The following is a 20968-nucleotide window of genomic DNA, read 5'->3' on the forward strand; positions in this document are numbered from 1 at the left end:
CGCGAGTTGTGACCAGTATAGAGTAGCGCTTGTTTGTCGTTTCTACGATCACAAATGCAGACGTGGTTTTATGTTTACATAGTGTTCTCCCCCCCTGTAGCGCGGCGCGATGCTACGCATAAAAAGACAGTATAAGTCATTATAATCAGTAATTATGTCCCCAATGGATGCAACAAATAAAACTTTACCAATCTGATACGTTCTGGTCCAGTCGCGCTGGCAAAGTTGTTCATCTGCATTTTCCGGATCAGATTCGGGCTCGAATTGATAGGTTGAACCGACATTTTCACCTGTCATTATTGCTTTGGGAGCTCATGTTCCATATATGGTAAGGGCCGTGACATTTCCGTCACATGCTTAAGGTATTCGGGCCAATCCCAATTCACAGGATCGCTGGCCAATCAGAGCACACCGCACGTTTCAGAAAGGCGGGGCATAGAGGAGCAACAATAATGTACGGTATGTGTAAAATAATGACTTTTTTTAATCTAAAACCGTGTAAACACATTGCATTAAACCAAATACACAAAATAATGTTATTTTTAGAACCATCATATGACCCCTTTAAAGAGAAATGTGGGAGGAGCTTGAGTTTGTTGCCCAGCTCTATTTGTCTGAACCACGTCATGCGTCAGGTCAGAGGTCGTCGACTCTCACCTGCGCTTACTTAGGTGCTTACTCAGAACTGAACTGAGCTGGACGATGACATCACGGTTTAATAAATTTGACTTTACTTACGCTACTCCTACGTCATGCGTCGGGCCAGAGGTCGTCGACTCTCACCTGAGCTTACGCTACTCCTACATCCTACGTCATGCGTCGGGTCAGAGGTCACTCGTCATGCGTCGGGTCAGAGGTCACTCGTCATGCGTCGGGTCAGAGGTCACTCTGACTCGTCATGCGTCGGGTCAGAGGTCGTCGAGTCAGATGTCACTCTTCCGCCGGATCTAGACTTGTGTGCGGCCGTTATCGGAAGCCAGTGTTTGTTTATAAAGTTATAAATATGGATTTTTTTTATAAAAACCGCATGGATTCGTTTCAGAAGGCCTTTATTAACCCCCTGGAGTCGTATGGATTACTTTTATGAGGGATGGATGCACAAAAAAAAAGGTACCATTCGCTCCCATTATAAAGCTTGAAAGAGCCAGGATATTTTTTAGTATCACAGTCATATACACCCAGGATGGCTTGAGCTTGAGTAAATTATGGGATATAACATTTTTGGTTGAACAAACCCTTTATGATATTCAGGTAATGGCAAAGTTAAATGGTCAGCATCATTACACCAGTCTTCAGTGTTATCTGATCCTTCAGAAATTTACTGTCACTTTTGATAAATTTATGCATCCTTTGACCCCAAACTTTTAACAGTAGTAATAATGCAGTAATTAAGATTTTTTAATAGTCATGCTTTTTGTGTCAAGTTATTCATATATTTTATTTAATAGTTATGTATATTTTTTATGGTGTACAAACAGGTTATCCTGACCCAGAGGTGGTGTGGTATAAGGACGACCAGCCGATAAAAGAGACGCGCCATTTTCAGATTGATTATGATGAAGATGGAAACTGCAGTCTGGTCATTTCTGAGGTCAACGGTGATGATGACGCAAAGTACACCTGCAAGGCCATGAACAGCATCGGGGAGGCCATCTGCACCGCCGAACTCATCGTAGAAGTGATGGGTGGAGAGGAGGAGGAGGAGGAGGAGGAGGAGGAAGAATAGAAGACAATCTCTTTTGCCATGTTTCTTTCTTTTTCACGTGGTGCTTTTATTCTCACTGTCTTTTGGACTTCCACATGATGACAATGATGATGAGGATAATGAAGACCTCTGATCACCTTTTGCTGCATTTCCTTTATTGCACTTCCAATTTGTTTGTTTTTTTGTATTTATGCAACAGCCAGAGTCAGATATCAGATTTATTTATCACATGGCTTTAAAGGGATAGTTCACCCAAAAATGAAAATTAGCCTAAGTGTACATTACTTTCTTCTTTCAGACAAATACAATCGGAGTTATATTTAAAAAATAATGTCCTGGCTCTTCCAAGCTTTATAATGGCATTGAATGGCTGTTTTGAAGTCCATAAAAGTGCATCTATCCATCATAAAAGTGCTCCACACAGCTCTGGGGGGTTAATAAAGGTCTTCTGAAGTGAAGTGATGCGATGCGTTCGTGTAAGAAAAATATCCATATTTAAAACTTTATCAAGTAAAATAACTAGCTTCCGGCCAAACGAACATATGGATTGCACTTAAGTGTAAAGTGCAACTTGTGCGAGTAATGCGACGTACAGCTGATATTTACGCTACGCCATGATGCACTACACTACTTCTGACGTCATAAGTTGTGTAAGTTGCGCTTTAGGCGTAAGTAGACTGCGTATGGTCGTTTGGCCGGAAGCTAGAATTTTACTTTGTAACGTGTTAAATATTCATATTTTTTCTTACACAAACGCACCGATTCGCTTCAGTAGGCCTTTATGAACTCCCCGGAGCCGTGTGGAGCACTTTTATGATGGATAGATGCACTTTTATAATGGATAGATGCACTTTTATGATGGACTGATACACTTTAATGATGGATAGATGCACTTTTATGGACTTTAAAACAGAAACGGCCATTCACTGCCATTATAAAGCTTGGGAGCCTGGACATTTTTAAATATAACTCCGATTGTATTCGTCTGAAAGAAGAATGTCATATACACCTAGGATGGCTTGAGGGTGAGTAAATCATGGGCTAATTTCTTTTTTTTGGGGTGAACTATCCCTTTAATGTTACTCACATTCCATTGGTTGCTTGTTCTTCATCACCACAATTTACTCTACAAGTAGTTTTTTTTCCAACCTAAACTCACATGTGTGTTTGTGCGAGACTGTTTGAATTGAGCAGCACTTCCTGTCTGTTATGACAGCTTTTTTTAAGCACTGTAAACTCAAGTAAGGTTGTGTGTTTTCATTTGGAGACATTTTCCTCTTTTTCACCAACTGTCACAGTAGCAGAACTCAACAGATATTTGGAGACACATTTTAAATGTATGTTTATTGTATTAGGAATGTCTGTAGATTATATTTCTTTAATGTGTTTACATATATATATATGCGTTTGATAAAGTGCAGATTGCATTGTAATGAGAACACTACAAATGTAGTTATTCACTTTTAAAGAATAAATTTTGATCACAAACAAATTGTATATGTGTGCTCACTCAAAAAACAACTTGACTAGTCATTGAAAGTTAGTAAAGTAATTGATAGTTAACATGTAACTTTTGCCCCTCTTGTGGTTAAAAAAAACTAAAACTGCATGCATTTTGCGGAAGAATAGTTTTGGTAGAGCTTCGGCTCTGTGTGACTGCGGATAAATACAGTTATCCTGCTGCTCATAAAACATTCATTCACTACCAGGCTTAGGAGACATAACCAGTTTATATGGAATAGATTTCATGCTGACTAGCTAAACACGTTGCTGTAGCTTTACCCATAGACAGGGTACTTTCTTGAAAATAAATTCCAGCACGCACAGCGCTACAGCAACCATAATGAAATGACCTTTCATAATAGATAATGCTTTATTGAACTCTGTTAGAGAGCTACATATGGCAATTTATCTGTTTAATAAAATACCTTATTAATCACCTGTTCAGTAATAAAAACGGCATATCCACGTCGCTTTTACATGTCAAATCCCTCAAATATCACTATCTCCGAGAACCCATGTCAATGTTAATTCTTGTTTTATTACAATCTCTGTCACATTCTCTTTTTGACAGTGTAAAGTTTCTGAATAAAACTCTGACACAGCAAAGCAGCTTTTAGACCTTTTAGTGAACTTATAAATCTCCGTTACAATTGTTTACATTTCTGTTAAAGCCATAGGTTAAAGCCATAGACAGTATATAAACTGGACACAGCGACCCCATTGGATTCAACGGAGACAAGTGAAGTCAATTAGAAGCACTCACTTCCTGATGGCTGACCGTACTGCACAGACTCAAACTGAGCTTGACGACGTAGATGTGACGTGAGCAACCCGTCTATCTACTAGTAGCTGTACCAAGAGAAATCTGAATCATTCCCTTCCGAAACTTGCAGAGACGGAGATCGTGAGTAGGAGGTGTCTATGAGCTAGAAGCAGGAGAAACTTTTGCTAAGTATTCTGATTAATTACTTTGTCATTTTGCCTCCACGTCCCCCCGACTGCCCGCGAGCTTCTCCTCCTGTCCATACGGTAATCTCTCTACTGTGCGACAGAGAGTCGCGTGGTTATGACGCAATCGTTAGCCTATATTTACAAAAACTGCTTCTACAGGGCCGTAACGTAAGATACAAGGTAATGGAGCCTTTTATACATTTTCGTGTTTCTTTAGAAATAAATAATGGACAAATGGAGTCTTTAAACGCCTTAGATGTAAAGTTATTCGCTGTCAAAGTGACGCCAAAATGAATGGGAGTCAATGGGATGCTAACAGCAGGTGATGGTCCGCTAGCCAATGGCGGCGCCCGGGGAAACTTCAAAATAATATGAAACCCTGCCCCCCTGGTTAAAGCTCTTTTTCTTCTCTCTGCTACTTCTGCAGTCTCAACACAACAATCAATCTAAAGCACCCCCTTGTGGACTGAATGAACAATGTCTGCTTTCACACATCACATGTGGAAATAAGGTCCGTGTAACAGTGATGGAGTACTCGAGTCCTGGACTCGGACTCGAGTCCCTATTCTCTGGACTCGAGTCCGACTCGAGACTCTATTCTCAGGACTCGTGACTTGACTTGGACTCGCGGACTGATGACTCGTTCTTGGACTCGGACTCGAGGATATAAAATCGGACTTGAGCATTCATCAAATGAATGACGTTGGATGAAGTTTCTGACTAAATAGGATTTAAAATTTGATATAAGATGTTACACTTTTCCTGTTTTGGGCTCCAAGACCGGACGGGATCTCTTTTTTTCCTGCATATATGAACGAGCAGAGAGAAAGCCCCAGCCGCGCGCGCGCTCTCACCGTCTTCAAACAACACGAGCGGTGCTCCCTCCTCACGCATATTAATCAAAATCAATTGACACGATAGTAAAAGGTCGGAAGACCGAAGTTTCACGTAGATCATTCAGAGATTTTTTTCTCCTGAATTACCGCGAGGTGTGAATTGTGCTGAAAAAAAACAAAAAACGTTTGCCTTATCTTCTCTGAAAAGCGTTCCGCACATTCAGCTGACATTAGCCACAATTTCAATAAACGAAAAGACCTATCTAGTGATGAAATGTTTTCTGTGTTGACACAAATCTTGTCCTGTCCTAAACTGCCGAGATAATCACACAAGGCGTGCCGTATAGGAGGATCTTTGTTGACATCTTTATACGCATGCGCGAGTGGTTGTGTGGCAACAAAACAAACAGTATTGCGGGCAGTAAAGACGCGACGAGCACTTTCAAGAGAGTTAGCGGGCGAAATCCACAATATAAGCACTTTAACATCTGAAGACCGGAGGAGGTTTGGAGAGAAGCTCAAAATTTGTATTGGTGACAAAATCGAAGTTATTCAAAGCCCATATGAGATCTGGGATGACAAAAAACGTTGGTCCGACTTGCCCGTGTCTTGGCCACCAATCTGCTGGGGAGACATTTATTCTTATTTAATAGAAACCCCTGGACCCTTCACTCATGAAAGATTAAAGGCTTTCAAAAGTCTGGAGGCCTATGATTATTTTGTTTTTTCAAAAAGTTGGGCCGATCTTTTCTGCCAAACAGAAAGCAGTGATCGTGCTAAAAGCAGAGGTTAGAACAGCCTTTTCTTTTGCTTTTAAGTTTTGCGATCCAGAATAGCCCATTTTGATGTGAGGAACATAGTCTGGGTGCTGTGGATCGCGGTTTGGGACACCTGAATCAGAACGCGAAAACATATGACTCGGTTGATTTGACTCAGTTTTATTATTTTTTTTATTCAATCTTCTATAAATACATAGTCACTAAGACTTAGGCCTACCATGAACAAAATGAGCCTCACAAACTCGATCAGTAACGTTAGCTGCAGGAATCCAGGCTTTCTTCGGAGCGTCCAGGTTCAATCGCCTAATTGCACGCAACCATTTCTTTCGTTTTTCGCGATCCTTTTCGGAGGGAATTCGAAAAAAACTTTTTATCAGGCCCCCAACGAGCCGTACTCGACCACACAGCAAGAGTGAACCATCCTCTTCTCTAAATCCTCCTCCAAACGTGCAAAACAATCAAATTAGAGGTATCTAGCGGTGTTTCCTGCCACACGATTCCCATGATGCAACGCGACAAACATAAACAATGACGTCACAAAAGATCCGCCTATAGGCTACACGTCCATTAATGACACGTCCGATTCGCGAACTAATGACTCCTTTGAACGATTCACTTTAATGAATGGTTAAAACAACTGACCATCTGTCCAACAACGAACTCACGAGACGTCTGAATCGGTGTATAACAAACCGGTAACACTTTACAATATGTTCCATTTATTAAACTCTAGTTAACTACATTAGTTAACATTTAGGCTACTATTAATAAACTGCACTTCTACTGCATTGTTAATGTTAATTTCAACATTTAGCCTACTAATAGCCTACATTATTGAAATATTTTTTTTTTATTTATATATATTTATATTGTATTTATTATTTATAATTGTCAACACAGTGGTGTCATTTTTGTTTAATGTAGACCCTCTTTTATAATTATATCAGCTCTTTAAAGGTGCCAGAGTAGAGAAATGTTGGCAGTCTTGAAATATAACACAGACTCAACCTTGATGACTCGACTCGGACTCGAACACTGGGGACTCGAGACTCGACTCGGACTCGAACTCAGGTAATGGTGACTCGACTCGGTCTCTTCTTTGGTGACTCGGACTTGGACTCGGACTCGAACACGGGGACTCGAGACTTGACTCGGACTCGACAATTGGTGACTCGACTACAACACTGCCGTGTAACGCTTCACCATACAATGCAAATGCAAAAATGCAAAATTGAAACCATTCTTTTTTTTTTTTTTTACATTATCAATGGATATTTGCCTTTTTCTCCCCTTTTTTCAATTTTACTTTTGCTAAATTGTGACTTCAGAAACAAACATTCGAATAAATGAAATCTAACCGATTTTCTATTTTTCCATTTTTCGTCTTGTAATTTGTGCCGTGGGCGGTACCATTAGCACGGGGGTGTGGCCGTGGACTAACTTTAGGCTACTATCATTTCATTGATGTAACTGCTTTATTTACACTGCGTTTGAGGAGAAATTTAAAAGACGGAACACAGGACGAAATTTTTCGGGGAACAAGGGAAATGTGCCAAATCATACCCAGGCCACCGGGATTTCACTTTTCCCGGCTGCTCTCGATGGCCGGTCCAAGACTGCCTTATAATTTAGCACAGACTATTAATATTAAAAATGATGGCACTTCGGGTGAAAAATGTCGTCCTGTGTTCCGTCTTTTAAACTTCTCCTCAAACGTGCATGCAGTGTAAATAAAGCAGTTACATCAATGAAATGATAGTAAAGTTAGTCCACGGCCACACCCCCGTGCTAATGGTACCGCCCACGGCACAAATTACAAGACGAAAAATGGGAAAATAGAAAATCGGTTAGATTTCATTTACTCGAATGTTTGTTTCTGAAGTCACAATTTAGCAAAAGTAAAATTGAAAAAGGGGAGAAAAAGGCAAATATCCATTGATAATGTAACTGGAAAAACAAGAAAAATGAATGTCTGGTTTCAATTTTTCATTTTTGCATTTGCATTGTATGGTCTGAAAACTGAATTGTGAAGCGTTACACGGACCACAGCAGAATCAGGGTATCCTCCGTCCATTTCATTTCCTATTTGAAATGAAATAAGCAGAAACGAGAAACGGCGCCTTTATTTGTTTTTTCGTTTTTTCCAAAAAACGAAAAAACGAGATTTCGGCTTGATTTTTCGTTTTTTAGTTCACGGGCAAAAAACGAATAAATGACTTCAAAATTCGTTTTGCACATGTGGACGGTCATGAGGCGCCCCTGTCAGCCGATTGGTCAAGAAAATCTGAGCATGTGATGTCATCGGTAGTTCCCCAGGTTTATTCAACAAAATAATAGTCCTATGGCTCTGCGTACCGCATATTAAACTGTTCAGGGCAGGTCCTGGGCTTACTTATGTGCAACTTAACGCATTTCAGAGAAATATTTATATATCAGAAATATTAAATATGAATCTGCACCCAGACGGTTTTATTAGCTGTGCGGAGTTAAATCTGTGTGGTGAAGCACATACGCAGCAGTCATAACTCTTCTTTTAGACAATACGCTCAGTTTTGGACAAGGGGTGGTTATTGCAAATACTGTAATGCAAAACTGCTGATGGTGGTGGGTACCGCGATGATGGTAAATAAAATTGCACTGTAACTGTAGCTAATCATAGCCTGTTCTTTGGCAGTTGGGTCTGTTCGAGGTCGGATCACGTTCTCACCACAAACGAACCGCTCCAGAGTTCGTTTGAAAGCGTACCGCTTTTGGTGCGCACCCGAGTGCGATTGCTGCATTCACACCTGCCCAAGCAAACCGCACCAAGGGGGAAAACGAACTCTAGTGCGATTCAACAGAACTAAATGAGGCAGGTGTGAAAGAAGTAAGAACCCTTAGATTTTCTAGTTGTTGGAAATACTGTTAACCCTATGGTTTTTTTCTTGATATTTTGTGACTTTCTCATTTATCATGACGAACATGCAAAGTTTCAACATGCTGATGTGTTTTGACATAGCCTATACAAACAAAATTACTATAGTAGCCTAGGCTACGTTCCTGATGTTCACGGGCCAATTTGACCCAAACATTTTAACACTCTAATGCAACTGTAGGCTACTGACCCAAAATAATAAAATTGCTTGGTTATATTTTGTTATTTTGTTTGTTTTTTTACAACCTTATGAAGCTAAAATTAGCTTTTCCACACTTATTTTAATACAGAAAAATATTTTGTCAGCCACAGATGGTAAAAATGAGCCATCATTTATTTTTTCAATCTACCTGAAATAATATTAAACCTTTGTTTGTTGGTATTTTGTGACTTTTTTTCATTTATCATCATGATCATGCATGCAAAGTTTCTACATGCTGATGTGTGTTGACATACAAACAAAATTACTATTACATTTGTGATGTTCCCGCCCGGGTCAATTTGTCCCTCAGCTATTAAAATGCAACTGTACGGACACATGTGTTTGGATGACAGGGCACTTCAACTCCAGTTCTAAAGTGCAAGTGTCTTAAAGTGATCTAACCCTATGAAAAAGCTAAATCACGTTGTTCAGAATTAATTGCAAATTACAGATGAAAATCTTTGTCAGACAAATAAGCTCTCATTTCTATATTCAAGATATCTGAAATACCTAGCTTTTAACCTTTTATGATTTTCAAAGGCAGCTTTACAGAGCCAATTAATGAATAAAAAACATTTATTTGATGTATGTTTTTGTTATGTTTTGTTTCTCACTCCCATGTGAGTGAATAATGAGCTTTCCCACAATTTTGCTCAGTGTGGCACAAGACTTTGACATAGACAGCAGGAAAAATGAGCTCCCAAAAATTGACATTTAAATAAGTAATTTCACAGGTTTTTGATGATACTGATACAGATGAAGATGTTTCCGAGTTAGAGGATGCTTCAGAGATTGAGGAAAATGTTGTTTAAGATACAGAAAAAGAATGAAACTAGGGAAACTAGGGAACTATGTCTATAGGAAACTAAAGGGAAAGTTAACTTAGGAAAAGTCAACATTATTTTCATACAGCTACATTGAATTGTTCAGTTATGATGTTATAAGCATAAAATGTATAAGAAAAAATGAAAACGTAAAAAAAAAAAAAATATGCAAAAAAAAAAAGTCAGTAGGCCTACACTGTTTATAAAAAGAAAACGGTTTTAAAAAATGGTTAAAAAAACAATTTGACCAAATTTGTCAATTGGACCCGCTCCGTAAGTAGCCTACACGGAAATCGAACAGTGCACGAGGCTACGTTCAGCATATAGCGCTTATTTTAGATTTTTTTAATGTTTGACAACATCTTCCTCCACTCTTTGAACAATTTTAATTAACATTAGCCTATTCGTTATTAACAAAGAGAATAAGACGGATGAGATAACACAAGTAAATGAAAGACCTATGGATTAACCTTTCAAACGAATGCGGTTCATTGTTATTTTTTAATGAAAACACAACAACAATAAAATAGTAGGCTACAATAAAAAAATTAAAAAAACTCCTGCATAGTATTAAACTTGAATTAACAAAACGATTAAGACAGAATAACAACAGCATAGGCTAACAAATAAATAAAATATATTTGGAAATGTCCCTTTAAAATGAACACTGTTATTAAAACTTTTTGTTGTTGTTGTTGTTGTTTTCAAAGACAAACTCACTTCTTTACTAACAAAATCTTGCGCTTTTTCCTCCGCTATCGTCCTGTCAATCATCTCGCTCTCGCAGCTATGATTAGCTACAGTTACAGTACAATTTTATTTACCATCATCGCGGTACCCACCACCATCAGCAGTTTTGCATTACAGTATTTGCAATAACCACCCCTTGTCCAAAACTGAGCGTATTGTCTAAAAGAAGAGTTATGACTGCTGCGTATGTGCTTCACCACACAGATTTAACTCCGCACAGCTAATAAAACCGTCTGGGTGCAGATTAATATTTAATATTTCTGATATATAAATATTTCTCTGAAACGCGTTAAGTTGCACATAAGTAAGCCCAGGACCTGCCCTGAACAGTTTAATATGCGGTACGCAGAGCCATAGGACTATTATTTTGTTGAATAAACCTGGGGAACTACCGATGACGTCACATGCTCAGATTTTCTTGACCAATCGGCTGACAGGGGCGCCTCATGACCGTCCACATGTGCAAAACGAATTTTTAAGTCATTTATTCGTTTTTTGCCCGTGAACTAAAAAACGAAAAATCAAGCCGAAATCTCGTTTTTTCATTTTTTTGGAAAAAACGAAAAAACGAATAAAGGCGCCGTTTCTCGTTTCTGCTTATTTCATTTCAAATAGGAAATGAAATGGACGGAAGATACCCTGATTCTTACTGAAGGCGGAGCTGTTTGACCAATCAGATGAAAGGGACGTTTCAGCGGCGCCAATCCGTGTATCATTCGTTCAGTCGTTTTTTGAATTAATATTGAAAGTAGAAAAATTTGAAAACAGTTCCTTTTTCGTTTTTTCCAAAAACCGAAAAACAAGAATTCAGCTGGATTTTTCGTTTTTCGTTCTCAGTTAGAAAAAAGAATAAACAGCTTGAATATTCGATTTCTACACGTGGGCGGGAATTAAACGCCCATTTCCTCTGATTTGTCAGCCGAAGATCAAACTGTTCCGTCATCAGTTCTGCACAGCAGAATAAGAGTCCTCCGTTGTGTGGATTCTTAACGCATTTATTGCAACTACATTTAAAGGTCCCGTTCTGCGTGATCCCATGTTTCAAACTTTAGTTAGTGTGTAATGTTGCTGTTAGAGCATAAATAATATCTGTAAAATTATAAAGCTCAAAGTTCAATGCCAAGCGAGATATTTTATTTAACAGAAGTTGACTACAAAAAACGGCTCGATTGGACTACATCCCTCTACTTCCTTCTTTAATGATGTCACTAGAACCGTTTTTTGACTAACCTCCGCCCACAGGAATGCTCCCTCAACTCTACTGGCTACTTGCACACTTCTTATAACTTAGGCTACTGTGTTTACTCAGCTCTTACGGTGATTTTCTGAAGTAAAACTGACGCTTCGTCTTTTGTGTGATGTACAATAAACTTTATTAAACTCATCAGTACATGTTTGATCATCATTCAGCAGACTTGTAGGCTTGTAGGCTATTAATAAATAATGGATACATAGCCTACAAGCAGATGACAAATACGTTATAATAACCGTAATTAAACTACTAAACCATACCTGTTTCATCTCTATACAGCACTCTGACTCTGTAGGCATTATTGTCCGACTCGAAATGAACGCCGTTACTGAGAGTTTCTGATATTATCATCATTCCATGAGATGAATTTTTCCTGACAGACTGAGCGCGAGCTCATGAAGCTCCGCCCCCTGTGTCGTCCAGAAGCAGCTCATTTGCATTTAAAGGGCACACACTGAAACAGCTCGTTTTTCTGAGCCCCAAAAAATGTCAATTTAAACATGCTGTAAAAAATGATCTGTTGGGTATTTTGAGCTCAAACTTCACATACACACTCTGGGGACATCAGAGACTTATTTTACATCTTGTGAAAAGGGGCATAAAACGGGACCTTTAATCTTTTTCTCATCAAACCACCAGACTAACGAATGTCTCGACACAACCCGTACCGGGGAATAGACTAGATGGGGCTTTCTTCTGTGTATATAAATTCACCTACGCTTTGCATCAGCTGGCTATATGGGCAGGATAAATGACAACAATACATAAATTACTACTCGGGCTTGAATTACAACCCGTGGCCAGTTTTTCTACATCAGAGGTTTATTTATATTATTATTATTATTTGTAAACATTATATTAATTATTATTTTAATTATTTTAACAATTATTATATTAATTATATATATATATATATATATATATATATATATATATATATATATATATATATATTAATTATAATTATTAATTGTTATGTTTTTCACTATTGATGTTTTAGAGTTTGACCCCTTCATTGCTGAGCACTTTTTTTTCTGCATCGCGGCCGATTTGTGGAGAATTTTTGTGTTTTTGTCAATTTCCCATTCATTTCCTATGGTCGGTCATTTTTGACCAAAGACCAAAAGTGTGACTATTTTTTTTTTACAACCACTAAACCTGCTCGAATCATGCCCTACATTTTTTTTGTGTGTGTTCACATTCCTAATGGCATAAAAGTAACCAAGTTTCGTTCCGATGAAGCTGTGATTTAAAAAAATTCAAAACAGATTTTTTATTTATTTTTTATCACAATTCATTGGTGTGTGTGTGTGTGTGTGTGTGTGTGTGTGTGTGTGTGTGTGTGTGTGTGTGTGTGTGTGTGTGTGTGTGTGTGTGTGTGTGTGTGTGAGACGTGTGTGTGTGTGTGTTTTGCACTCTTGATGTTTAAGAGTGTCACTCCTTCATTGTTGAGCACTTCTTTTCTGCGTCATGGCCGATTTGAAGATTGTACACACAAAAATTCTCAGAAACTTTTTGTCAATTTTTTTACGACCACTTAGCATGTTCGGATCATGACCTCAGATTTTTCTCGTATATCTAATGCCATAAAAGTCACCAAGTTTCGTAACATTCCGATGAAGCTGTGATTTAAAAAAATTCAAAACAGAATATTTTCCGGTCAGAAATGACGAAGAGCACCTGAAGGGTTAACCCTCTGGGCTTCTTCGTTTAGGGGTCACACTTGGCTTCTTCCCGGTCCGGTCTAAAGTGACTCGAGCACCTGCCCTTTTGCCCCTTGGTGCCCAAAGTGCCCTTTTGTCAAGGCAAAATTTCCTCTCCTTTTTTTGTAATTAAAGGCCTTTTTGTGGATGCCTGCCCAATCTAACTATTAGTAAAATTAACGAATAATAATTTAGCCGTAAATAAAATGACCCACATGATGACCTTTCACCTGACGAACTCAACCGGGACGATTCCTCACACTGCACGCGCATTTTTTTAATTTCGCGCGGCTACGCGCACTACCAGATTATATCTTCAGCTCTGTGGCTGCTGGTAAGTGGTGTTTCATTCTCAGCGAAGTGCTTATGATGTTTGTTTACTTATTATTATTATTTTACAAGAACGACGTGAAGAGAGCATGCAGAAATGTTGTTTATATTGCTGTGTGTAGGCTGTAGAAGTAACGTTAGCTTGCTGTTTAGGGAGAAAAGTTTCACGGGTGTCGAGGGGTCTGGTCTTTTTATGTTATTTATACTTTAAACTATTATTATTATTACAATATTTATTTAAAAAACGTAGAGTGCCTTAAAAATGATCACAACACTGGTAAGGCTTACCAGTATCTTATGTTTTGTGTGCAGCAGCCTCTGTGAACATCTCCCCTAACAGCCTGGGCAGAATCTGCAGCTTTACAGCAGGTCAGTGAGCTAGTGAGCCAGTTCCAAACACTGTCAGCTATCTTTACATCTTGTCATGGTCACACAAAAATGTTTTAATCAGCTAATATATCTCCTGTTTGTTTTAATGTCTACAGTCTCAGATCAGCTCCAGCAGTATCTTCATCATCAGCATCAGCAGTAACAACAACAGCAAAGGCAGCAAACTCACTTAAGGACTTTAGTAAGCATTTACCAGAACAGGTATCACATTAATGTTAAAAATATTGTAAAGTATTAATTGCTGTATTTTTTTCTGTTAGCTTTGTTTTTATTTTCATTGTATAAATGTAACTCTTGTATTTTTGTAAATCAGTTTATGCCATGAAAATAGCCACAGATGCTGACATGGCATTAAATAAAACTATACTGTACTGAACGAAACATGGGCCACGTTGAGTTTGTCCTACACAGTTTACTATTACAGCTGTTCTTTATTATTCTGTAGGCTATAACAGAGAAGGAAAAGCCATCAGATTGGGACAACTTAAGATACTTCAGTTTCTAATCCCAGAGTTATTAATAGGTGCACACAATTATAATTTTTTTTTAACTTTTAAACTTAAAATTTGTCTTTGCTGTTCTGCTTCTTTTTCAAAACTGCATCAATGCATTTGCTGCCGTATCGATGCAGAATCATCCATATTGATATATTGCTGTATTGATATTTTGAGCACAGCCCTATTTAAAGCCTTGTTCCATGTGCCCCCTTTTATACTTTGAGCACCTGCCCCTCCAGAGGTCTCTGCACGGCCCTGGTATCTAACCTGAAGAAAATGTATTTTTTTCAATGTTGTCCACATTATATTGCATCTGCAGCGGCATTGTGAACTTTTGTAAAGATACGTTTAGGCATTAACTTTTAAATGCATCATTATATTCAAACTGCAAACACATGAGGAGAGTCTCCGCATGAAAGACCCACGACTGGCAGATCAACGTGCAACTGCATTTCTCTCCGAAACGATAAGAAATTAAATTAGCTTGAATGGAGGATTTTAATTGTGACAAGATGATTGACAGGGCAGTTTACGGTGACAGGACGCACGCGACACAGATCTGTCCGTTAAAGATGACGAAGTAGTATGTCCCAAAGCTTGCCTACTCTTTTGCTACACACTCAAAAGTATGTACTTTTTCTTCACAAAAAGAGTACATACTTTTAGGGCGGAGTATAAGTAGGCGAATTGGGACAGGGAGGTTGTTTGCCGCTTGGTTTTTGACTTTAACATGCTATATAAATTTATCTGTGGGGTATTTTGAGCTAAAACGTCACATACACACTCTGGGGACATCAGAGACTTATTTTACATCTTGTGAAAAGGCCATTATACCACGCCTTTAAGCTGTTTTCCTCATGGGGACCAAAAAATGGTTCTAGCAGGAAAAGGATTTCCGATACTGTCATCTTTGTAGGGATATTTTGTTGAAACTAAATATAAAAAAAGTGTATAAAATATAAAAGTGAAACTCCTCCAATGCCAATCTGTGTGTGGGCAGTCTGGGCACGAGTAGCCAGTTGTGTAACTCTCATTTTTATTAATATGATTCTTATCATGAACTGCACTAATGACTTAAAATAATAGTTTATTATGTGATATAATAGTGTTGTCCAGTTATGTCCTCTTCAGTGTCTGTTTAGCACCGAAAACACTCATATTTCAGAGTCCTTTCCTGATTTCTTCTCCTCTCTGTTCCATCATTACACCAGTAGATGGCGATGAGTGAGTGAGTGAGTGAGTGAGTGAGTGAGTGAGTCAATATATCACTGACAACCAAGGATGGACAAATAAACAAATAGCGTTTAACAAATGTCACAATATACATAAATGTCAGACATGTAAACAGTGTGAAAGATGTGTCATTTTTCTGCCTGTGATATTGTTTTCATTTAATTTGTATCTATTTTGTCTATTATTGTTTGTTACTGTTTTGTCTTGTTTTGTATTTGTTATTGTTGCATAATAATAAATCCATATTAATAATAAAAAAAATACATCCAAATTAATAAAGGATCCCAAAACAAGTCACAACGAAAAAGCCCATTTACGATTTTCTTTAACATTTATTACAAATATACATGCAACATTTCCAATTCAAGAGATACAAATGTTAAATAAAATATAAACACGTTAAACAAAATAAACACATTCTTGCTCAGACGTGGACAGGCTCTGAGTTTCTGTCAGGTTGGTGTTGGACTTCTGGCTTCGAATCAAGTCTCCAGCTCAGAGCTCTCAGCAAGTGTGTTATTTCCTATCCAAAACAAAGAGTATAGCATGTTTTTTTAGAGCTAGAACAGAATTGAATTCTGTTTGGTTTACTGATTCTGTTATTTTCCTGTTTACTACAGGGATGCGGCTTTAAAACAATCTGTATAGTATCAAGCGCTATATAAATGAAGGTGATTTGACTATAACAAGAACATTACAATGAACAAAATTTGAAAATCTCACTACAAATAATCCAGAATCTAAGACAAAAGATAATAATCCTACTCTGCCTGTTACACTTCCACACACCTGAAACTGATCGAGTGAATCTCCTCAGCTTCTCCAGTCTAGTGTAGATCACGATCAAACCACTGATGTTGTAACATCTGCTCTAAGCTGGGGCGTTTTGTTGGATCCCGGGATAGACACTGTCCAATCAAATCCCTGCAGTCTGTACACATTTTAATAAGGAGAGAGCTGGTTAGTCATGACCATGTGACCTGGCATTTTCGCTATACGTTGAGCTATATATAAAAATTCTGACACACTTCAGCCGTTAAACTTTCTATACAAATCGTTTGCTTTATGTGTGTGTTTATCAATGTTCTCATCATTATTCACTCACATTTGGAAAAGTTGCGGTTCTCAAATGTTACTTTGGCTTGTGTGATTTCCGTTCTATTAAGAAAAGGAAGACATGCGTTCGACACCTCGTACATCAACACTCCTAGAGACCAGACATTTGCAGGGACGGCGTGGAATCGAGGTTCTGTCAAGACTTCAGGTGGGCAGTAATCCGGAACTCCTGTAAGAAACACATTTGCACATCGTAGAGCTTTTTTTTTTTAAGCATCATCAAATAATTAGTAAGTCACTAGCTTCAGGTTTCCACACTCCCAAAATGCTCACCCCTGTATATGTTGCTCTCGTAGCCTTCACTGCTAAATAGCTGACCGCAGCCAAAGTCTATCAGCTTGAGTTCTAGCGTGTCTTTCTTCAACAGGAAATTCTGTGAATGAATGTCATTATGGAAAACACCATGATGGATGCAGTGTTGCACTGCTTGCACAGCCTGTCTCATGACGACCTGTGAGAACCTGTCATTCCAAGGATCACGAGTGATTGAGTCCAGCAATCTCTCGCAGGGCTCCGGATACTCCATAACCAGAGTGAATCCTCTAGGCTCTTCAAACCACTGGTACAGTTGTATGACGAAGGGGCTTATGGATTCTCGCCTCATCATCATCAGCAGCGCCACTTCTGTAACGAGAGGTTCGGGATTCCCAGGCTAGAGAGAAGAAGCAGACAGAAGGTTAGCTGGGTAAAAATCTGAAGAAAACATCATTTTGAAATGTACTTTTCTTTGATCTTTTTAGATGCGTTCAAAAGAGCCTTTTCAGCTCAAAGTTATTTGGTGCCTCTAGGCTTATTTGTTGATCACATTTATACCTAATGCTTCCTACGGGTGTATTAACTACAGTAATCTGCACTTAAACAACTCCATACACATTCAGGTTTTGGCCAACTTACAATATTAAGATAAAGATCATTGTCAATCTTGCACATCCGCTTGATGGCAACCTGCACACACACAAAAACCATCTTATTAAACCATCTGTAAATTGTTTTAAATGTGTTTTGATGCATGCAAGAGCAAAATGTTTGTACAATTCAGTAAGATTTACCTTTTTGCCATCAAATTTGCGTGTTCCCAGGAACACCTTGCCATATCCTCCGGATCCAATCATCTTTTCCACGTTATAGAAAGACTCAAAGGACTCTGAAAAACAAACAGAAAAATGTGAGACAATTATTAGCTTGCTAGATCCATTGTTTTATTGTTATTTGTATTGTTTTAACTTGACTCAGTTATGCATGAAATAGCAAAATCTCTATCTGTAGACTTTACACTGCCCGGCCTTATTTCAGTCTCACCTGTTGAGCTCTTGTTCACTGGAGAAGCCTCCACGGCACCCTGAGCAGTTCGGCCAGTTGATGTCTCTGTTGGCTCGACAGGAACTTGACCCGGCAGCGGAGGACACAGAAACCCTTCGAGGCTGTCGGACCTGGACAAACCCTGTTGCTTTGGGCTCTCCGATCCATCGCCACTCCACCTCCACTCGGAGCAGTACGAGCCTCGGCTGCTCAGACTCAGCGACTCTCTACACATCCTCTCGACATGGGTCTCAGGGCGGGGTGAGGACCAGGGTGAGGACCAAGCTGAGGATGACGTGAAGCACGGAGAAGAATCTCTGGAAGCAGTTCTCCAGGATCTGGAGCGGCCTGCGGATGGAACATTTCAGACATCAAAAACTGTTTTTGTTTTATTTATTTTTTATAATATTAATTATCAATGTCAGTGGTCACATCAAATAGTTACTTTGGTTTCACTTTATTTTATTCCCTTTAAGACATTCTATAAGTCTATAAGTAACATTGCACCTACATGCCTACTAACTCTCATTAGTAGAGTATTAGTACATTAGTAGAGTAGACTGTTAGGGTTAGAATAAGTTGACATGTAGTTGAAAAGTTACTTATAGTCAGTAGAGCGTCTGTTGCTAGATTCATTGTTTTATTTAAAAATTGTCAGCGCAGGTCGAGAAAATAATTTTATAATGGGGGAAATAATTTTAATATTCTGTAAAAACAAGCCTTATTTTGAGTGGAAAACAAGATAATACTGTTTAAAATAATGTTGGAGAAATAATGATTTACCATTATTTGGCTTGACGCCGGAGTGATCTGGAGCGGGTGATGATGGTTCAGGAACAGGATCAGCTGGAGGAATAAAAGGCTCCACAACATTACTGGAACAGCAGCAGAAAACAGCCTTAAAAGCCTTCCAGAACCTGAGGAAACAATCAGGCCTCTTCCAACGTCCTGGTGAAATGAAGAAAAAACGAATGAAAACAACTATTAGACCCGTCTGTAGTTGCAAAGTTACTTATAGTCGACAGAATGTTCAAAAGGGACCATCAAAATAAAGTGTTACCGTTACTTTAGTTGACAAATCAGACATTGAAAATAGAAATACAAACTAAGCCATTAAACTTCTTTATTAAAAGCCTATTCTGACCTCTGCGAGTGTGTTTAGATGAAGTGGACGGACGTCCATCATCTGGGTTCCCCTTCGCCTTCGTCCCGTGAGCCTGACCTGTGGACACAGAAACAGAAAACTCAGATATCCAGGAAGATCCTGACTCTGTGTCTGGGTCGGGTCTGGCAGAGGTGGACAGTAACAAAGCACATTTATTTGAGTACTTAAGTACACTTTTTGAGCATCTGTACTTTACTTGAGTATTATTTTTTCTGGAAACATTTTACTTTAACTTCACTACACTTGAAAGTATCGTACTTTTTACTCCACTACATTTCTGTCAAGGTCCTTGAGTAGAAAGTAGTTGGATTCTGACATCAATCTGATTTTCATTTTCAACGTTGGGTTTGGTCTTCTAAATGTCATTGTTTTGGAGCACACTAGCTTATAACAGTGGCTGACATATTCATACTAAAAGCCAAAAAACTTTAAATAGGGCACTATTTGAGGGAACAGCCCGAAACAGGGTGTCCGAAACTATTGTGGACGTTATTGAGAGCACTTATTCAATCTCTCATTCAATCCCACTACAGGAACTGTGTTCTAGAAATACATTTCATATTGATATGAGGGCAGGCAGGCATAGATTCAGAGGCATAAGGTACTGTAAGTATTACAAACAACAATAATAAAACAATGCATTGACATTAATTTACTTTTGATACTTAAGTACTTTTAAAAACAAGTAACGTTACTTCTGTACTTTTACTTAAGTAAAAATCAGTCTTTTCAACTTTTACTTGTAACTGAGTAATATTTGACCAGTAGTATCTGTAACTTACTTTCACTCAAGTAAGGAAATTGTGTAACTTACTTTGTCCATCTCGGGGCAGCGGATCCTGATCATCACGGTCATCAGAATCGGGTCTCCAAACCTCCTGACCACCAGCCGTCTGAGGGAAAGCAGCTCTCCTGGATCTGGAGTGATCTTAGGATGGATATTTCACATATCACATAGTTAGTAATATTTTAATAATAATAATAAATAATCAATGTCTGTGGTCAATTACAAATTTTTACTTCAGTTAAGTTATTTTGGGGATATTTTGGGGATATTTAATTAAATTTTATCAATCAATAAATTCCTCTTGAAACAAACTTTGTTGTATTATTTAAATTTAATACTGTGAAGCTGCTTTGATACAATCTGTATTGTGAAAAGCGCTATACAAATAAACTTGACTTGACTTGACTTGACTTACTCAAATTCAAAACTTTATTTCGCATGCAAGGAATCAAATAAATGTGATCAAATGGGTTCTTCAAATTAATGTAGTCAGTCATTGTACAACATCATACCATAAACCATAAATTAACAATTAAAGCACTCACCTCCTCTTTCGCCCATCATGCGAGCCATCGATATCCTCCTCCAAACTGCAACAAAAATCAATACAACACAACACAACACAACACAACACAATAAAATAGAAATCTCCTCAGAAATAGCTGCTACACCCCTGAAAAAAATATCAAACAAACAAATACAAATACTCTCAGAAATTATATAATGCTTTCA

General features: G+C 38.3%; 2 protein-coding genes and 1 long non-coding RNA gene across 4 annotated transcripts in view; 1 reads left to right on the forward strand and 2 right to left on the reverse strand.

Annotated features, from left to right (window-relative positions):
• Window positions 1-3197, forward strand: part of mylka (myosin, light chain kinase a) — a 116422-nt gene extending 113225 nt beyond the window's left edge. For both annotated transcript variants that reach the window (XM_082176030.1, XM_082176031.1), the window contains one exon: window positions 1479-3197. In XM_082176030.1, coding sequence (XP_082032156.1) covers window positions 1479-1726 — 248 coding nt within the window. In that variant the 3' untranslated portion in view covers window positions 1727-3197. The remainder of the gene's footprint in view (window positions 1-1478) is intronic.
• LOC309503545 overlaps window positions 1-19907 on the reverse strand; it is a 47857-nt gene extending 27950 nt beyond the window's left edge. The window contains exon 1 of the long non-coding RNA XR_014207714.1: window positions 19877-19907. This is a non-coding gene — a long non-coding RNA (uncharacterized lncRNA). The remainder of the gene's footprint in view (window positions 1-19876) is intronic.
• On the reverse strand, window positions 16697-17951 carry LOC309502555 (serine/threonine-protein kinase pim-2-like; the record flags this gene model as incomplete). The annotated part of the gene is made up of 4 exons (XM_082174958.1): window positions 16697-16800; window positions 16975-17154; window positions 17259-17637; window positions 17880-17951. The coding sequence occupies 4 exons, from the start codon at window positions 17949-17951 to the stop codon at window positions 16697-16699; spliced, it is 735 nt and encodes a 244-aa protein (XP_082031084.1).
• Window positions 19908-20968: the final 1061 nt, after the last annotated feature.

Source organism: Leuciscus leuciscus (genome assembly GCF_965113295.1).
Source record: "Leuciscus leuciscus genome assembly, chromosome: 7".
Taxonomy (NCBI): Eukaryota; Metazoa; Chordata; class Actinopteri; order Cypriniformes; family Leuciscidae; genus Leuciscus; species Leuciscus leuciscus.